This window comes from Chiloscyllium plagiosum, unplaced genomic scaffold (assembly GCF_037043375.1).
Source record: "Chiloscyllium plagiosum isolate Xiang-an unplaced genomic scaffold, Cpla_swu_hap1 HiC_scaffold_9, whole genome shotgun sequence".
In the NCBI taxonomy this organism is placed as follows: domain Eukaryota; kingdom Metazoa; phylum Chordata; class Chondrichthyes; order Orectolobiformes; family Hemiscylliidae; genus Chiloscyllium; species Chiloscyllium plagiosum.
The window spans coordinates 54,754,699-54,772,526 of NW_028270147.1; the positions used below are offsets into that span (position 1 = coordinate 54,754,699).

Here is a 17,828-nt window from a genome sequence, read left to right on the forward strand (position 1 = left end):
TACTGTGCTGGGGAATCCTTGGTTGAGGAAGAAGGTGGGCATTTCAGAGACTCCCTTCGCAAAGTTGGCATCATCACAACAAATGCGATGGAGATGGAGGAACTGGGAGAATTGAATAGAGCATTTACAGGAAGGAGGGTGTGAGGATGTATAGTCCAAGTAACCGTGGTGTTGGTGGGTTTATAGTAGATATTGGGGTCAGTTTATCCCCAGACATGGAAACAGATGTTGAGGAAATTAAGGGAGGAGTCAGAGATAGACCAGGTGACGGTGAGAATGGGGTGGAAATTGGAAGCTAAATCAATAAACTTTTCCAATTCCAGATGTGGGAGGGAGGTAGTGCTGATGATATCATCAATATACCAGAGAAAGAGTTGTGGGTGGGTGCCGGGATAGGACTGGAACAAGGAATATTCCACATACCCTACGAAGAGACAGGCATAATTGGGTGCCCATGTGCATACCCATGGCCACCCATTTGACCTGAAGAGAATGAGAGCAGTTAAAAGAGACGTTGTTCAGGTTGACGATGAGTTTGGCCAGGCAGAGGAGGGTGGTATTCGATGGGGATGGTTCAGGCCTTTGTTCCAGAAAGAAGCACAGAGCCCAGAGACCATCCTGGTGGGGGGGTATGGACATTTATAGAGATTGCACATCCATGGTAAAGACAACTAGAGCTCTCAAACTGGAAATTCTGAAACTGGTGTAAAGCATCAGAGTAATCATGGATGTAAGTGGGCAGGAACTGGATTGGGAAGAAAAGACTGAGTCTAACAGAATGTTATCTTTTAATGTGAGAGAAGTTGAATACAAAAGTGAGAGAGATTATGCTTCAATTGTATAGGGCATCGCTGAGACCACACCAAGAATACTGTGTACAATATTACTTTCCTTAATTAAGGAAGGATATAAATGTATTGGAAACAGTCCATGAAGGTCTTTACTGGTCTAATACCAGGAAAGGGTAGGATGTTTTATGAAAAAAGCTAAGCTTATATCTTCTCGAGTTTAGAAGAGTAAGAGTAAACATACAAGATGATGAGGGGTCTTGATACAATGTAAGTGGAAAGGATGTTTCTTCTTGTAGGATAACCTAGAACTGTTTAATAGCAAATGGTTACACAACTGAGGCAGATGACTGGAAATTTTCCACAAATGGGTTTGAGTGTCTTTGAAACTCTGTTCCTCAAAAGGCCATGAGCATTTTTACAATGGTGGCAGATGGTTTGTTTTTTATGTAAGCAAGGTGGTGAAAGGTTATCGAGGATAGATAGAAATATAGATCTGTCAGATCGACCATGATATTGTTAAATGGTGAAGTGGGATTGATAGGCTGCTCCTAATTAGTATGTTTGTACACAGGCATTTCCAACTTTTGACTTTGTTGCTAAATATTTACTCTTGACTCTGAAAGTATATTTTAAAGCTACAATAAAGTGAGATCAGAGGACATGCAAAATAATTCTGTTGAATGGAATTATCTACTTTGATTTGTATATTAGAATTGAAGAATTGGTCAATGTTATCAATCACCAATAACATTAATACGTGTATTTTGCACAGTACATGTTTGACAGACCATATAGCCGGAAACTAGAGATCGAGGCTGATGAGGTTGGATTACGACTTGCAGCTAAGGTAACTTATAGTCTCCAAAGCTATCTGATTTTTGGTTTGCAATCATGTATTGAACAGTACAAAGTTTCATGTATTGCCAGTTGTAGAGAATATATTTACCAAGTATTTTGCTCACCATTCTTTACAGAAGACCTGGTGAAAACATGCTTTTATTGTGTAATTAAAAATTACTGTCTTCAGTTTTCTTTATGGTCCATTGGAATTGGACTGATTCACAGAATAAAATACTGATGCTGAAACTAACATTTTTATCTCTATAATTTTTACCTTTTTTATTAAAGAATTTGTGTTTCAAATTCAGAGATTAATATTTTGTATAGAATGTAATTTCTTTAAATATGGAGCTGCTGCTGATCAGTAATTTTGTATTTTAAATAACGCTAATGGCATTGACTAGTGGAGAGATGCATCATGTCAGATGCTTTTTGTTACTTCTTTCAGAGATCCATTGTTCACAAATGACCTTCACCGGGCCACAATTACCAAAATGAGTTCATTCTTGGAGACCACATAATTGAGTCTGATCGTCATTATCCACTAGACAGATCAAATTTTCAATTTTTATATATTTTAATTTTTATACTTTTTTAAAAAGAGTTGTAGAGTCATACAGACCCTTTCAGTCCAATTAGTCCACATTCACTGTTCCCAAATTAAATTAGTCCCACCTTCCTGCATTTGATCCATAGCTCTCCAAACCTTTCCATTTCCTGTGCTTATCCAAACATGTTTTAAGCATAATTGTACCGGCATCCACCACTTCATCCACACACTAACCACTTCATGTAAAACAAAAGTTGCCCCTTGCAGCCTTTTTAAATCTTTGTCCTGCCACCTGAAAAATAAGCCCCCTAGTCTTGAACTCCCCCAACCAAGGGAAAATACCTTTGCAATTCACCATATCCCCCTAATGATTTTACAGTGTCTCTTGAGGGTCATCCCTCAACCTCCTACGCTCTAGTGAAAAATGTTCCAGCCTACTTTTATAAGTCAAACCCTCCATTCCCACCAATATCTTGGTAAATATTTTATGAACCCTCGCCAGGTGAATAGTATCCTTCCCATAACAGAGTGAGCAGAGCTGCACACAGTACTCCAAAAGAGGCCTCACTAATGTACTGTACAATCTCAATATGAGGTAAAGGGACAGCTGAAGAATCGGACGCCTTCAGAAATGAGATAATGAGAGTCCAGAGACCAGATATTCCTGTTAGGATGAAAGGAAAAGCTGGTAGGTGTAGGGAATACTGGATGACTGGAGAAATTGAGGGTTTGGTTACAAAAAAGGAAGCATATGTCAGATACAGACAGGAGAGTATAAAGGTAGTAGGAGTATACTTAAGAGGGAAGTCAGGAGTGCAAAAAGGGGACCTGAGATAGCTTTGGCAAATAGGGTTAATGAGAATCCAAAGGGCTTTTATGTTAAGGACAAAAGGGTAACTAAAGATCAGCCCCAGCCTATTCAGCCTGTCCCTATAGCTCAAATCCTCCAACCCTGGCAACATCCTTATAAATCTTTTCTGAACACTTTCAAGTTTCACAACATCCTTCCAATAGGAAAGAGACCAGAATTGCACTCAATATTCAAAAAGTGGCCGAACTAATGTCCTGTTCAGCTGCAACATGACCTTCCAACTCCTATACTTAATACTCTGACCAATAAAGGAAACCATGCCAAATGCCTTCTTCACTATCCTATCTACCTGCGACTCTACTTTCAAGGAACTATGAACCTGCACTCCAAGGTCTCTTTGTTCAGCAACACTCCCTAGGACCTTACCATTAAGTGTATAAGTCCTGCTCTGATTTGTTTTTCAAGATAGCAGCACCTCGCAGATATCTAAATTAAACTCCATCTGCCACTCCTCAACCCACTGGCCTATCTGATCAAGATCCCATTGTAATCTGAGCTAACCTTCTTCACTATCCATGGCACTTCTAATTTTGGCAAATAGGGTTAATGAGAATCCAAAGGGTTTTTATGTGAAGGACAAAAGGGTAACTAGGGAGCGAATAGGGCCCCTCAAAGATCAGCCCCAGCCTATTCAGCCTGTCCCTATAGCTCAAATCCTCCAACCCTGGCAACATCCTTATAAATCTTTCTGAACACTTTCAAGTTTCACAACATCCTTCCAATAGGAAAGAGACCAGAATTGCACTCAATATTCAAAAAGTGGCCGAACTAATGTCCTGTTCAGCTGCAACATGACCTTCCAACTCCTATACTTAATACTCTGACCAATAAAGGAAACCATGCCAAATGCCTTCTTCACTATCCTATCTACCTGCGACTCTACTTTCAAGGAACTATGAACCTGCACTCCAAGGTCTCTTTATTAGTCACTATTGAGTGTTAGATTTAGCAAGTCATGGTGCAGCTGTATAGGACATTGGTTGGGCCACTTTTGGAATACTGTGCGCAATTCTGGTCTCCGTGCTATGGGAAGGATGTTGTATAACTTGAAATAGTTCAGGCAAGATTTACAAGGATGTTGTCACATTTGAGCTATTGGGAAAGGCTAAATAGACTGTGGCTAGTTTCCCTGGAGCGTCGGAGGCTGATGGGTAATCTTAGACATGGTTTACAATATCTTGAGGAGTTTGGATAGAGTGAATAGCCAAGGTCTTTTCTCTGGGGTGGGGGAGTCCAAAACTAGAGGGCCTGGGTTTAAGGTGTGCGGGAAGATTTAAAAAGAACTAAGGAAGCAACGTGTTCATGCAGGTGGTGGAGGCTTATACAATTATAACATTTAAAAGGTAACTGGATGGGTACAGTGCAAGATAGTCGAGGATGACATATCCTCTGGGGTGGCACGGTGGCTCAGTGGTTAGCACTTCTGCCTCAAAGTGCCAAGGACCCGCATTCAATTCCTATCTCGGGTGACTGTCTGTGTGGAGATTACACATTCTCCTGTCTGCGTGGGTTTCCTCCGGGTGCTCCGGTTTCCTCCCACAATCCAAGGATGTGCAGGTCTGGTGAATTGGCCATGCTAAATTTCCCATAGTGTTAGGTGCATTAGTAAATATAGGGTAGGGGAATGGGTCTGGTGGGTTACTCTTCAGAGGGTCGATGTGGACCTGGTGGGCTGAAGGGCCTGTTTTCATACTGTAAGGAATCTAGTCTAATATCCCTCCCAGATCATCTCAACGCCTTCTATGCTCACTTTAAGCAGAATTTTGGTGGAAAGGTAACACCTATTCCGACAAGTCCTGATGAACCTATCCCAGTAGTCACTGCATCAGAGGTCAGATCAGTTTTCCTTCATGTGAATCCAAGGAAACCGATGGGACCAGACAGAATACTAGGCCGTGCACTCAGAGCATGCGCAGATCAAGTAGCAGAGGTCATCTTGGACATCTTCAACATCCCTCCGCAGAAGACCACAGTCCCTGCCTGTTTCAAGAGAGCCAACATCATCCCTGTGCCTAAGAAGGCTCATGCAGCATGTCTCAATGACTACCACCTAGTGGCCCTAACTTCAGTGTCATGAAAAGGATTCTGGGTAATCCAAGATGGAAGATGGGAAAAATTTCTGGCTGTAACAGCTGCTCCTTTTTTGAGGTATTTTAGGTGTTAGAGGTGATTTCCTCGAATTCCAGGAGCAGCAATTACTGTTTTATATGTTGCATTGTTTTGGAACTTTGGAGAAAAAAGGTCAAAACAACAGCACCTTTAAAAGGGAAGCACATTGTGAGGTCAGTGCAGTGGGGGGGGGGGGGGGGAGGGAGAGAGAGAGAGAGAGACAGACCCACACTGACACAGCAGTGAACCTGCACAGTTATTGCCTTTGCTGTTTGAATTCATGTATCATTGGGCTTCGGAGTGCGAATGGGAAAATTAACAAACAGTGAAATTCACAACTGATCTTGGAGGAACCTGTTTGGGAGAGGTCACAGCACAGAAACAGATAAGTTGATATTTTAAGCGTGGCTTCACAGTAAGTCTGCAGGAGTGAGTAGAGTGGGTTCTTTCTTGATTACATGTTTTATTGGGTATGTCTCTTGATTAAACAAGTATGAATTTAACCTGGAGCAGGGTTTTGTAGAGGCATAAGACAGTGCTAGTTTCTGGTCTGTAGATTGAAAGAAGCAAAAATGGCCTTCAGGAGAGTGATATGCTCCTCATGTCAGATGTGGGAGTTGAGGGAGAGTGTATGGGTTACTGAGGATAATATCTGCAATAAATGCCGTTGGTTGCGAATCCTATCAGATCGAATGGATCGGTTAGAGAGACACTTAGAGGCAATGACGAATTTACAAGAACAAGGCGATGTGATGGATGGCAGCGAATGGGAAGGGGGAAAGTCGCAGATACAATCACATAGATGGGTTAACTCCAGGAAAGGTAAGAGAGGTAGACAGTTAGTGCAGGAGTCTTCTGTGGCTATCCCCATTTCAAAAATGTATGCTGTTTTGGAAATTGTAGGGGGTGATGGATTCTCAGGGGAACAAAGCACGAACAGCCAAGGGTCTGGTATTGAGACTGGCTCAAATGCAATGAGGGGTACGTCTGCTTCCAAGAGATAGATTGTGTTAGGGCACTCTCTCGTCCGAGATACAGACAGATGTTTCTGTGGCCAGCAGCGAAAAATCAGAATGGTGTGTTACTTCCCTGGTGCCAGGATCGAGGATGTCTCAGAGAGGGTGCAGAATGTTCTCACAGGGGAGAGGGGCCAGCAGGGGGTCATTGTCCACCTTGGAACCAACGACATTGGAAGGGAAAAGGTTGAGACTCTGAAGGGAGATTATAGAGAGTTAGACTGGAATTTAGTAAGGAGGCCTTTGAGAATAGTAATATCTGGATTACTCCCGGTGCTATGAGCTAGTGAGGGCAGGAATAGAAGGATAGCGCAAATGAATGCACGGCTGAGAAGTGGTGTATAGGAGAAGGATTCACATTTTTGGATGATTGGAAACTCTTTTGGGGTAGGTGTGACCTGTACAAGAAGGACAGATTGCACCTAAATTGGAAGGGGACTAATATACTGGCAGGGAGATTTGCTAGAGCTGCTCAGGAGGATTTAAACTAGTAAGGTGTGAGTGGTTGGGGAGGGGGGGAGGGTTGACCCAGGGAGATAGTGAGGAAAGAGATCAATCTGAGACTGGTACAGTTGAGAACAGAAGTGAGTCAAACAGTCAGGGCAGGTAGGGTCAAAGGAGAGAACAAGGTAGGACTGATGAATTAAACTGCATTTATTTCAATGCAAGAGGCCTAACAGGGAAGGAAATTGAACCCAGGGCATGGTTATGAACATGGGACTGGGATATCATAGCAATTACAGAAATATGGTTCAGGGATGGACAGGACTGGCAGCTTAATGTTCCAGGATGCAAATGCTACAGGAAGGACAGAAAGGGACAGAAAGAGGAGGGGGAGTGGCATTTTTGTTAAGGGATAGCATTACAGCTGTACTGAGGAAGGATATTCCCGAAATACGTCCAGGGAAGTTATTTGGGTTGAACTGAGAAATAAGAAAGGGATGATCACCTTATTGGGATTGTAATTTAAACACCCAAATAGTCGGAGGGAAATTGAAAAACAAATTTGTCAGGAGATCACAGTTATCTGTAAGAATAATAGGGTAGTTATGGTAAGGAATTTTAACTTCCAAACATAGACTGGGACTGCCATAGTGTTAAGGGTTTAGATGGAGAGGAATTTGTTAAGTGTGTACAAGAAAATTTTCTGATTCAGTATGTGGACCTACTACAGAAGATGCAAAAATTGACCTTCTCATGGGAAATAAGGCAGGGCAGGTGACTGAGGCAGTAGGAGTATACTTAAGAGGGAAATCAGGAGGGCAAAAAGGGGACATGAGATAGTTTTGACAAATACGATTAAGGAGAATCCAAAGGGTAACTGGTGTACCCTTGACCCCTGTGGGAAGCTAGGGAAGTGATTGCTGGGCCTCTTACTGAAATATTTGTATCATCGATAGTCACAGGTGAGGTGCCAGAAGACTGGAGGTTGACTAATGTGGTGCCACTGTTTAAAAACATTGGTAAGGACAAGCCAGGGAACTATGGACCAGTGAGCCTGACGTCAGTGGTGGGCAAGTTGTTGGAGGGCATCCCGAGAGACAGGATGTACCTGTATTTGGAAAGGCAAGAACTGATTATGGATAATCAATATGGCTTTGTATGTGGGAATTCATGTCTTACAAACTTGATTGAGTTTTTTGAAGGAGGACTGATTAGGGCAGAGCGATAGATGTGATCTATATGGACTTCAGTAAGGCTTTCGACAAGGTTCCGCGTGGAAGACTGGTTAGCAAATTTAGATCTCATGGAATACAGGGATAACTAGCCAATTGGATACAGAACTGGCTCAAAGATAGAAGAACAGAGGGTGGTGGTGGAGGATTGTTTTTCAGACTGGAGACCTGTGACCAGTGGAGTGCCACAAGGATCAGTGCTGGGTCCTCTACTTTTTGTCATTTACATAAATGATTTGGATGTGAGTATAAGAGGTACAGTTAGTAAGTTTGCAGATGTCACCAAAATTGGAGGTGTAGTGGACAGCGAAGGAGGTTACCTCAGATTACTGCCAGATCTTGATCAGATGGGCCAATGCGCTCAGAAGTGGCAGAAGGAGTTTAATTTAGATAAATGTGAGGTGCTGCATTTGGGAAAGCAAATCTTACCATTAAGTGTATATGTCCTGCTAAGGTCCGAACAAAGAGACCTTGGAGTGCAGGTTCATAGCTTCTTGAAAGTAGAGACACAGGTAGATAGGATTGCAAAGAAGGCGTTTGGTATGCTTTCCTTTATTGGTCAGAGTATTGAGTACAGGAGTTTGGGAGGTCATGTTGAGGCTGTACAGGACATTGGTTAGGCCACTTTTGGAATATTGCGTGCAATTCTGGTCTCCTTCCTATCAGAAAGATCTTGTGAAACTTGAAATCAGAAAAGATTTACAAGGATTTTGCCAGTATTGGAAGATTTGAACTGTAGGGAGAGGTTGAATAGGCTAGGGCTGGTTTGCCTGGAGCGTCAGAGGTGACCTTATAGAGGTTTATAAAATCATGAGGGGCATGGATAGGATAAATAGACAAAGTCAGGGAGTCCAGAACTTGAGGGCATAGGTTTAGGGTGAGAGGGAAAAGGTATAAAAGAGACCTAAAGGGCAACTTTTTCACGCAGAGGGTAGTACGTGTATGGAATGAGCTGCCAGAGGAAGTGGCGGAGGCTGGTACAACTGCAACATTTAAAAGGCATGTGGCTGGGAATATGAACAGGAAGGGTTTGGAGGGATATGGGCCAGGTGCTGGCAGGTGGGACTAGATTGGGTTGGGATATCTGATCGGCATGGCCAAGTGGGACCGAAGCGTTTCTTTCCGTGCTGTACATCTCTATGACTCTAGTTCCAATCATCAATCGGTGCTAAATTAATTGATTGTAGTCAGTTGGTAGCATGTTGGAAATTGTGGTTTGAGTATGGGGTTAAAAGCAGCAATAGTTTCTTCATCCAATTGTTACCCAGTGAATGTGGTTGAGAATTTGATCTCAGCCCTCTTGTGGGCAGTGGTAGTGTCTTTATCCTTGGACTGGGTGGTCAGGATTCAAGTCTCACCTGTTCCAGAGGTGTGTAATAATGTCTTTGACAGGTTGATATTGAGAAACAGGTTGAAGGCTTTTGGAGGCCCTCTTCTGGCACAGTGGTCAAGGGGTCAAGTCCCACCTGCTCCAGAGGTGTTTGATGACATCAGGTTGATTAGAAAAATAGGTTAAAACAAAAACGGTGAACTAAGAGTTGGTGAATCTTGCAGCTGCTCCTGGGTCATAGGCTTTCTTATGGGTTATATTATCAGAAACAGAATATTTTTCATTTTAAATCATTTTTGTGGAACATTTACAGTCTAAAAAATGTTTAAAAAGTGAAGGAGGAGAGACTTTTTTTTACTATTAGGTCTCTTTTATATCTTTCCCCTCTCACCCTAAACCTATGCCCTCTAGTTCTGGACTCGCCCACCCCAGGGAAAAGACTTTGTCTATTTATCCTATCCATGCCCCTCATAATTTTGTAAACCTCTGTAAGGTCACCCCTCAGCCTCCGACGCTCCAGGGAAAACAGCCCCACCCTGCTCAGCCTCTCCCTATAGCTCAAATCCTCCAACCCTGGCAACATCCTTGTAAATCTTTTCTGAACCCTTTCAAGTTTCACAACATCTTTCCGATAGGAAGGAGACCAGGTGGCTTCAGGTAATTTTTTTTATCTTTGCTAGCTGTAAGATTGAATGACATTTTCTTTTTGTAGAATTACAGACCATAGAATCTTTCTAAGGCTTTAACTTAAATTATATATCTAAACTATGTTCAGAACTAACATTATAAAGGTCTGCACTGTTGATAACAAATGTTATTTCCATTTTTTAATCAGTTCATGATCTTACCAAAGTGTGTAAACGTAAATCATGGGCAAGAGACCACATTTGACCTTTGGGTCTTTTATATTCTTTGCCACTTTTTATTTCTTCTAGCATTATGCTAAATTTTACTCGTGTGTCTGAGGTATTGCAGCTGCTGTTACTTTCAATTATAATATGATCCAACAGCAGTGAATCCTTTCAGGTTTAATTAGAGAAGGCTTAATAGTGTAAAATGTTACAACTGAGATAGCCAGACAATGAGGGCTGGAAAATTGAGTCTAGTCTCAATACGCTGTTAGCATTTATTTTTACACAGTGCCATACAATGAATGTCGAGCACCTTCATCAAATTGCCTGTCTTTTATATGTATTTATGAGCACAGGTGAGCACCTAATTAGTGTCACCATGTGAACGCAATTAATACTTAATTCATAGCAGGAGATGCAATGGCTTGGTGGTGGTGTCTCTGTCCCTAGACCAGGAGGCCTAGCCTTAAGTTCCACCTGCAGCAGAGGAGTGTAATAACATCTGTGAACTGGTTGATTAACAAATGTCTAGCAGGAGGCGCAAAGGCTCTTTTGATTCAGTAATAGTGACCTTTGGGCCATCAGGCTGGGGATCAAGTTCCATCTGCTCTATAGCTGTGTGACACTTCTAAACAAGTTGGTTATAATCTATAGCATGAGGTGCACTGGAGTGGGTATGGAGGCACATACAAAGAGAAGTGAAGGAGGATGTGAGCAGCCAATCACATTCACTACTCCCTTCAATTTTGTTTGGGAATGGAAGGTTGTCAGCAATCTTACGCATTGATGTCTGCTTTAAGGCCTCATCTTGCTGAAGCTGATAGGGCACCCCTAGTGCCAGCCACTAAAGGTTGGGTGTCCTCATCGTGGAAGAGACTGCAGAAGGAGAGTTCGTAATTGGGTACCGTGTGGTACCAAGGTAGACAATGTTGAATGATTTGTTAATTTCAGCATTGACTATTTCCATATTCACCAGTGACTTCTACCCACCAGATCCTGACTGACTCCTCCAAGATCCACATTCTGAGGTTTCATCCATTGTTGCTGCAGTCCCATTGGAGCACATGGCCTACTGATTGGCTAGCAACTCGAGGAGATGGGATCTTTGAATGCAAAAGCACACAAGTTCCTTTAACCAGACAGCTAACTGTTGACTTTAATCTGTCTGATTGGTATACAATTGTGTTGAGACTTTTGAAAATGACCTTAGCAGGGTTGCCCTCAACATGTTGGCGAGTGAATGGAACTACTCCTCCAGCCATTAGTTTCAGTCCAACATACAAATTGATGTGACAACTGTGAAATCCAGTACAAATCAGTCAAGTTATAACATTCTTACGTAAATGTGCTTTTTATAAAACATAATTGCAAAAGGCTGACAAACCAAATTTATTGTGATTAATCAAATATGTATTAATTTTAAGCTTTATTTCACAAATATTTTTCATTATTTTAGGCATGTATTGATGTGAGAGCAAGCAGTGTATATTGGCAACAATTGGAATTGATGAAGATCGTTTCTGGAACATTTCAAATTCCTGAATGGTTTTCCACACACCCCTCAAATGATCATCGAGTTGAACGCCTGGAAAAGCTAATACCCGAGGTAAATAAGAGCCTGCATTCTTCTAGAGAACTGTAGAGCTAGGAGGGTAATCAATTAAATGTTAAATCTTTCTGTCTTATTGACATATCTGTGACCTAGAAAGTGTTTGTCAGGCATCCATACTCTGATTTTTTTTAAACTGTTAACATTGTTGAAGTTCAGGTAACATGATTAATACTTGGCAGGTTTAGATTTGATCCTAAACTTAGAAAGCCTTCAGTTTCAGAGAGAATTTCTATCTCTACTCTGCTGCTTGACCTTACCCTGTTGAAGTTAAGATTGCAAGGCTAATTTTCAGGTTTTCCACCTGGTCCTCTGAGTTGATAAATTTAAAAATAATGGCGTAGTAATAAAATTAATTTCGTATTAGAAGACCACTCAGGGTTACGAAGCTGAAAGTTCCACCTTAAGTTATAATAATTACCAGTCAACTTCCTGTAAACCCAGTGTCGGAATCTGTGAAAGAGCACAATGCTATGGTATGTTGTCAGTTGCTGTTGTGTAAATGGATAGGGTTGGTACATTCATGTGCAACTGACTTTCGTTCACACGGAACTGGGAGCCAAGTGTGTAGGATTTCTACAATGTCTTCTCTTCCTCTTTCCTGTTTTGATGTATATATTTAATAAGGATTGTTGACGTTCACTGATGAGCTGTGGTACATTACATCAACAAGCAGGTCGTAATTATATTGCAGTTATTACAGAATAAATGTACCAAACTGTTTTGCAGAGGAATTACAAACGAAGCGTGATTCAGAGATAGATTCATGCAACATGGAAGAGGCCTTTCAACCCATCCAATCTGTGTTGACCTATATATTAATCCCACTTTCCAGCACAGCCAGGAATATTATGACATTTCAAATGTCTTTTTTTGAAGTTGAGGTTTCCCCCCTCTCCTACCCTTTAGTCTGTGCATGCCAGATTCCCACCATCCTCTGGATAAAAAACATTTTTTATTTACAAATCCCCTCTAAACCACCTGCCTTTCACCTTAAAATTATGCCCCCTTGTTATTGGCCTTTCAACTAAAAGGAATATCTGCTTCTTCATCCTGTCCAAGACTCTCATTGTCTGAAAACCTTAATAAAGTCCCCTTCAGCCTTCTCTGCTCTTTTAACAAAACAATGTGAGCCTATCCAGCCTCTCTATATAACCCGGGCAATGTCCTGATGATCATCTCTGTACCCTTTCCAGTGCAATCTTTCCAATAGTGGTGAACCAGAACTGTCACAGTACTCCAACAGTGGCCTAACCAAAGGTTTTTACAGCTCCAACATAACTTCCCTGCTGTTACAATCTTTGCCATGACTGATAAAGACATGTGGCCTGTATGCCTTCTCAACCACCCTATTAATTTTACTGCTGCCATCAATGGTCTGTGAATTTGCACCCTAAGATTCCTCTGCTCCTTTGAGCTTCCCAGTGTCCTGCCATTCATTGAATACTCCCTTGTCTTGTTACTACTTCTACAATGCATCACCTGTCAATTTTCAGAGTTAAATTCCATCTGCCATTGAGCTGCCCATCTGATCAACCTATTGATATCTAAGACCTTTTTCAACCACTCAACCAATCTCATCCGCAAGCTTATAATCCTCATCATATTCTCATCTAGATTGTTTATATTTATCACTCACAGTAGGGATCCAACACTGATCCCTATGGTATGCTCCAGAACACTGGCCACCAGTGACAGAAAAAGCTTTCTAACACTGCTCTCTTTTGCCTACCATTAAGCCAATTTTAGATCCATCTTTCCAAGGTACCTTGAATCCCACATACTTTTACCTTCTTTATCAGTGTCCCAGGTGGGATATTGTTAACGGCTTTGCTGAAATCTGTAAAAACTATATTAGCTGCGATACCCTCACCTACACATTGAACGCCTCTTCTCAAATTTCAATCAGATTTGTTAGGCATGACCTCCCTCTGACAAAACCATGCTAACTATCTCTGATCGAACCCTGCCTCTCCATGTAGCGATAAATTCTCTGTTTCAGAATTTTCTCCAGTAGTATCTTTACCACCTTCTTGAAAATGGAACCATATCAGCTATCCTACAATTCAATAAAATCTTGGTTGATCTGTTTGTGTTTTTAATTCCATGTTCCCATCTACTCCCAATAACCTTTGATTCCTTTCCCTAATGAAAATCTAGCCCCCTCTGCTTGAGAAGTTTTCAATGATCCCACCTCCACCATCTTCTGAGGCATGGATGTTCCAAATTAGCGCAACCCTCTGAGAGGAAGGAAAATCTCCTACTTTCTGTTCTAAATGTGGGATTCCTAATTTTAAACAAGTGCCTCCAATTCTGGGTGTGTGTACAAGAGGAAACATCCTTTTCAATTCCACCTTGTCAAGATTGTTCAGGATCTTGTATACTTCAATTAAATCATTCCTCACTTGTCTAAACTTGAGTGAAAACAAATCCAGCTATCCAACCATGCTCATTCCAAGTTATTCCAAGTATCAGTCCAATAAATATCTTCTACTCTGAGCCTCTTCCACTGCATTTGCATCCTTCCTAACTAAAGAGACCAAATTGCACACAGTATTTGGGATGTGGTCACACTAATGCTGTGAATAACTGCATAACATTCTTATTTTTATGTTCAATTCCTATTGTTATAGGGAAGAGTAGTCAATTAGGTTTCTTAATCACTTGTTTGTATGTGCATGCTTGTTTTTGTATGACCCCTGAACTAGAACTGCTAAATCCCTTTACATCTTGAAATTCTGCAGTCATTCTTCATTTTGGTAATACAAGTTCATATTTTTGCACATTTTACTTGATTTACCAGATCTTTGCCTTCTGTCTCAACAGTCTGAGGCAACCTGATCCAACTGAAGACATAGCCATTAATAGTAGAGTAATTCAAATCCGGAATAAGCAAGAGGTCCAAATTAGATGAGTACTGATATCTTGCTATGTTATAACACTGAAGGGGATTACAGAAATAAGGAGGGTTCAGGCCATGGCTGGATTTGAAAATTGGTGAGAAGTTTAAAATCAAGGTAACTTTTAACTGTGTGGCAATGTAAGTTAGTGAGAATAGGGATATTGGGTAATTTGTTACTGTAAAGATAACATGATTACAAATGCTAGTGTGTTGCTGGCTAGGATTGCATTAGAATGGTTCAACTTACAACAATGTTTCCTGAAAGTTGCACAACTGCTTAAAGAATTTGCTTGCTTTAATTGGCACAAGGACACATTGACTTCCAGTTCTGGAAGTCACTACCATGCACAAATCTTGGAGTTTTGCCCAGCAGCAGAATAAAGAGATGGGAAGTAGTTCTGGAGATAAGAAAGACATGTGTAAGGGTTTTGGCATCAGATCTACTAATGCTAGGGTAGGGACAAGCAATGCTCTGAAGGTGAAAATATGCATTTTAATGATTATGTGGTCCACAATGCCATTGTGCACCCCTCTTAGGGTCAGATATGACAACAAGTTTGTGAACAGCATAGTTCAGCTTCAGGAGGTCGCCGTAGGAGAGTGTGGAGTTTATGATGCAGACCAAAGAGAGTGGCTTCAGTCTATCCAATATTTAATTGGCGGAAATCTTTGCTCATCCAAGAGAGAGTCCCCAGTTCCTCTTTCTCAGTGAATAAGAACAGAAATAAAAACACCTATTTAAGGTTAGTCAGATGTTGTGATTGTCTCAAAAGCAGGTCACTTTATACTAACGTACTTCTTTTGATGAGAAAGCTAGGCTTGGCTAAGATAATTAGGTAGGTTTCATGGGAATGGTGTGTTCTTTTACCTGCTAAAGGAATAGTGTGATTATTTTTATTCATGAGCTAATATAAATTAGTTGCACTACAGTAGTCATTCATTCACTTACGCTCTGTGAGTTGCAGCAGCTCAATGATTCTCATCTTACTAATAATATAGTCAAACAGCCTACTAAAAGATCACTGAGGTTTGGCTGAGGGAAAATGTAAAAAGCATAACATGTAATTCTGAGGTTACAGGGTGTGTTTAATGTGTTTGAACCTTCCCCTGACCCCCTCACCAAGTTTGTAATGTCTGACTTGGCAACAGGTGATACAAGGCCAGTTCTGAACACGCAATGTGCAGTTTGATTCTGGGAGTGACTATTGTTAACCTGAACCAAAATTTAGTAAAAAATGTCATGAGGGTAATGGATATACAGACGTCTGCAGTGATCGTTATAAGCCTTCAGGTGCAATAAGGTAAAAACAAGGACTGCAGATGCTGGAAACCAGATTCTAGATTAGAGTGGTGCTGGAAAAGCACAGCAGTTCAGGCAGTATCCAAGGAGCAGGAAATCGATGTTTCGGGCAAAAGCCTCTATTCCTGATGAAGGAAATAAAAGGGCAACAGAAACATAGAGGTGTGTCATAGTGCAAAAAACTGCAAGGGGCCTATTTAGGAAAAGTGACTTTTTATTTCTGTCCTGGAGGTTGAGTTCAACCAATTAATTCTAAATTTTCCTGCTTTTATTTTTATTACACTGGCAAACACGATATCTGAACAATTGTAGATATTGAGAATTGCTTACTCTCATTTCAAGACTTTGGATACCAAGTCCAGCAACAACAGGGAAAGTATTTTATCTTTCCTACTGTTTCATGAGTAGTTGATAAATATAATATTTATTTTGATTGGGAATGCAATTTGGAAAGCCATCACTGCTGTATTCCATCAAACTGTTTCTTTTTTTGGACCCCGAGGTGAATTTCAGTATGGAATGAGGATGAAAACTTCGATGTGAAGTCATGATTCGGAGATGCCGGTGTTGGACTGGGGTGTACAAAGTTAAAAATCACACAACACCAGTCCAACAGGTTTAATTGGAAGCACACGAGCTTTCGGACCGTCGCTCCATCATCAGGTGGTAGTGGAGGGCTCAATCCTAACACAGAATTTATAGCAAAAATTTACAGTGTGATGTAACTGAAATTATACATTGAAAAATTGATTGTTAAGCCTTTCATCTGTTAGAATATCATGATATTTTCACTTCTTTCATGTGTAAATCAGAAAATCTTTTTTTAAAAAGTTGTATTCTCAAGTTAGCTGTTAACAATGGTGATAGCCAGACAATATGTTGAAGGTGTTAGCCCCCTGTGTTCTCTGTCTATGCCATGATGTTTGGATTGATTCTAATCAAAAAAATGAGACAACAGAGTTTTACATGAATTCATGCAGTTTTTGAGCTCAGAGTTCTACATGAATCTATAGGTGACATGAACCCAAGGTCCCGGTTGAGGCCCTCCCTATGAGTACTGAACTTAGCTTTCAGCCTCTTCTTGGCCACTTTTCGCTGCTGCCTGTCCCGAAGTCCGCCTTGGAGGATGGTCACCCAAAGGTCCAAGGTCAAATGTTCTGGGCCACTGAAGTGTTCCCCAACTGGGAGATTGAAGTCCTGAGTAGGGGTCTCAACGTCTGCCCCACCGCCAAAATGGACCCGTTGGTTCTGGCAGCAGACATGGAGGAGTTCATCAGACGAATGAGACTTCGGGAATTCTTTCAAGGTGCCAGCAGTGATCCCAATGAGCCCACTGATGAACTGGAACAGTCATCACAGGGATCTGTAGAGGAGAGACCAAAGAACGTGTCAACTTGGACCCCACCAGAGGGCCGCTGCCCTCGGCTTGACATGTATGCTCAAACTGTCAGGAAATATATAAATGCCAGATTCATCAGCCGTACCCACAAGGTAGAGCAAAACATCAACCGTTCACATCGCAATGCCATCAACACTCTCAAAACCAATCACAACATTGTCATCAAACCAGCAGATAAAGGAGGAGCCATTGTCATTCAGGAAGTGTACCGACAACTGAACAATCAGGAACACTAAAGGCAACTACCAGCTGATCCGACCAAAGAATACACCCATGAATTAAATACACTGATCAGAACTTTGGATTCAGTCCTTCAGAGTTCCCTCATCCCATGTACTTCTCGTGTAGGCGACTTCTACTGCCTTCCAAAGGTACACAAAGCCAAGACACCAGGACGTCCCAGCATGTCGGGCAATGGGACCCTATTTGAGAATCTCTCCGGCTATGTGGAAGGCATCTTGAAACCTATTGTACAGGGGATCTCCGGCTTCTGTCGCGATACTACGGATTTCTTACAGAAACTCAGCACCCACGGACCAGTCGAACCAGGAACATTCCTCGTCACAATGGACGTTTCCGCACTC

General features: G+C 41.5%; 1 protein-coding gene across 4 annotated transcripts in view; it reads left to right on the forward strand.

Annotated features, from left to right (window-relative positions):
* The window catches only part of oma1 (OMA1 zinc metallopeptidase), a 73,640-nt gene that overhangs the window by 40,777 nt on the left and 15,035 nt on the right, over window positions 1-17,828 (forward strand). For 3 of the 4 annotated variants that reach the window (XM_043699292.2, XM_043699295.2, XM_087990638.1), the window contains 2 exons: window positions 1,564-1,638; window positions 11,491-11,640. In XM_043699292.2, coding sequence (XP_043555227.2) covers window positions 1,564-1,638; window positions 11,491-11,640 — 225 coding nt within the window. The remainder of the gene's footprint in view (window positions 1-1,563; window positions 1,639-11,490; window positions 11,641-17,828) is intronic. The other variant, XM_043699294.2, reaches the window with a different exon arrangement.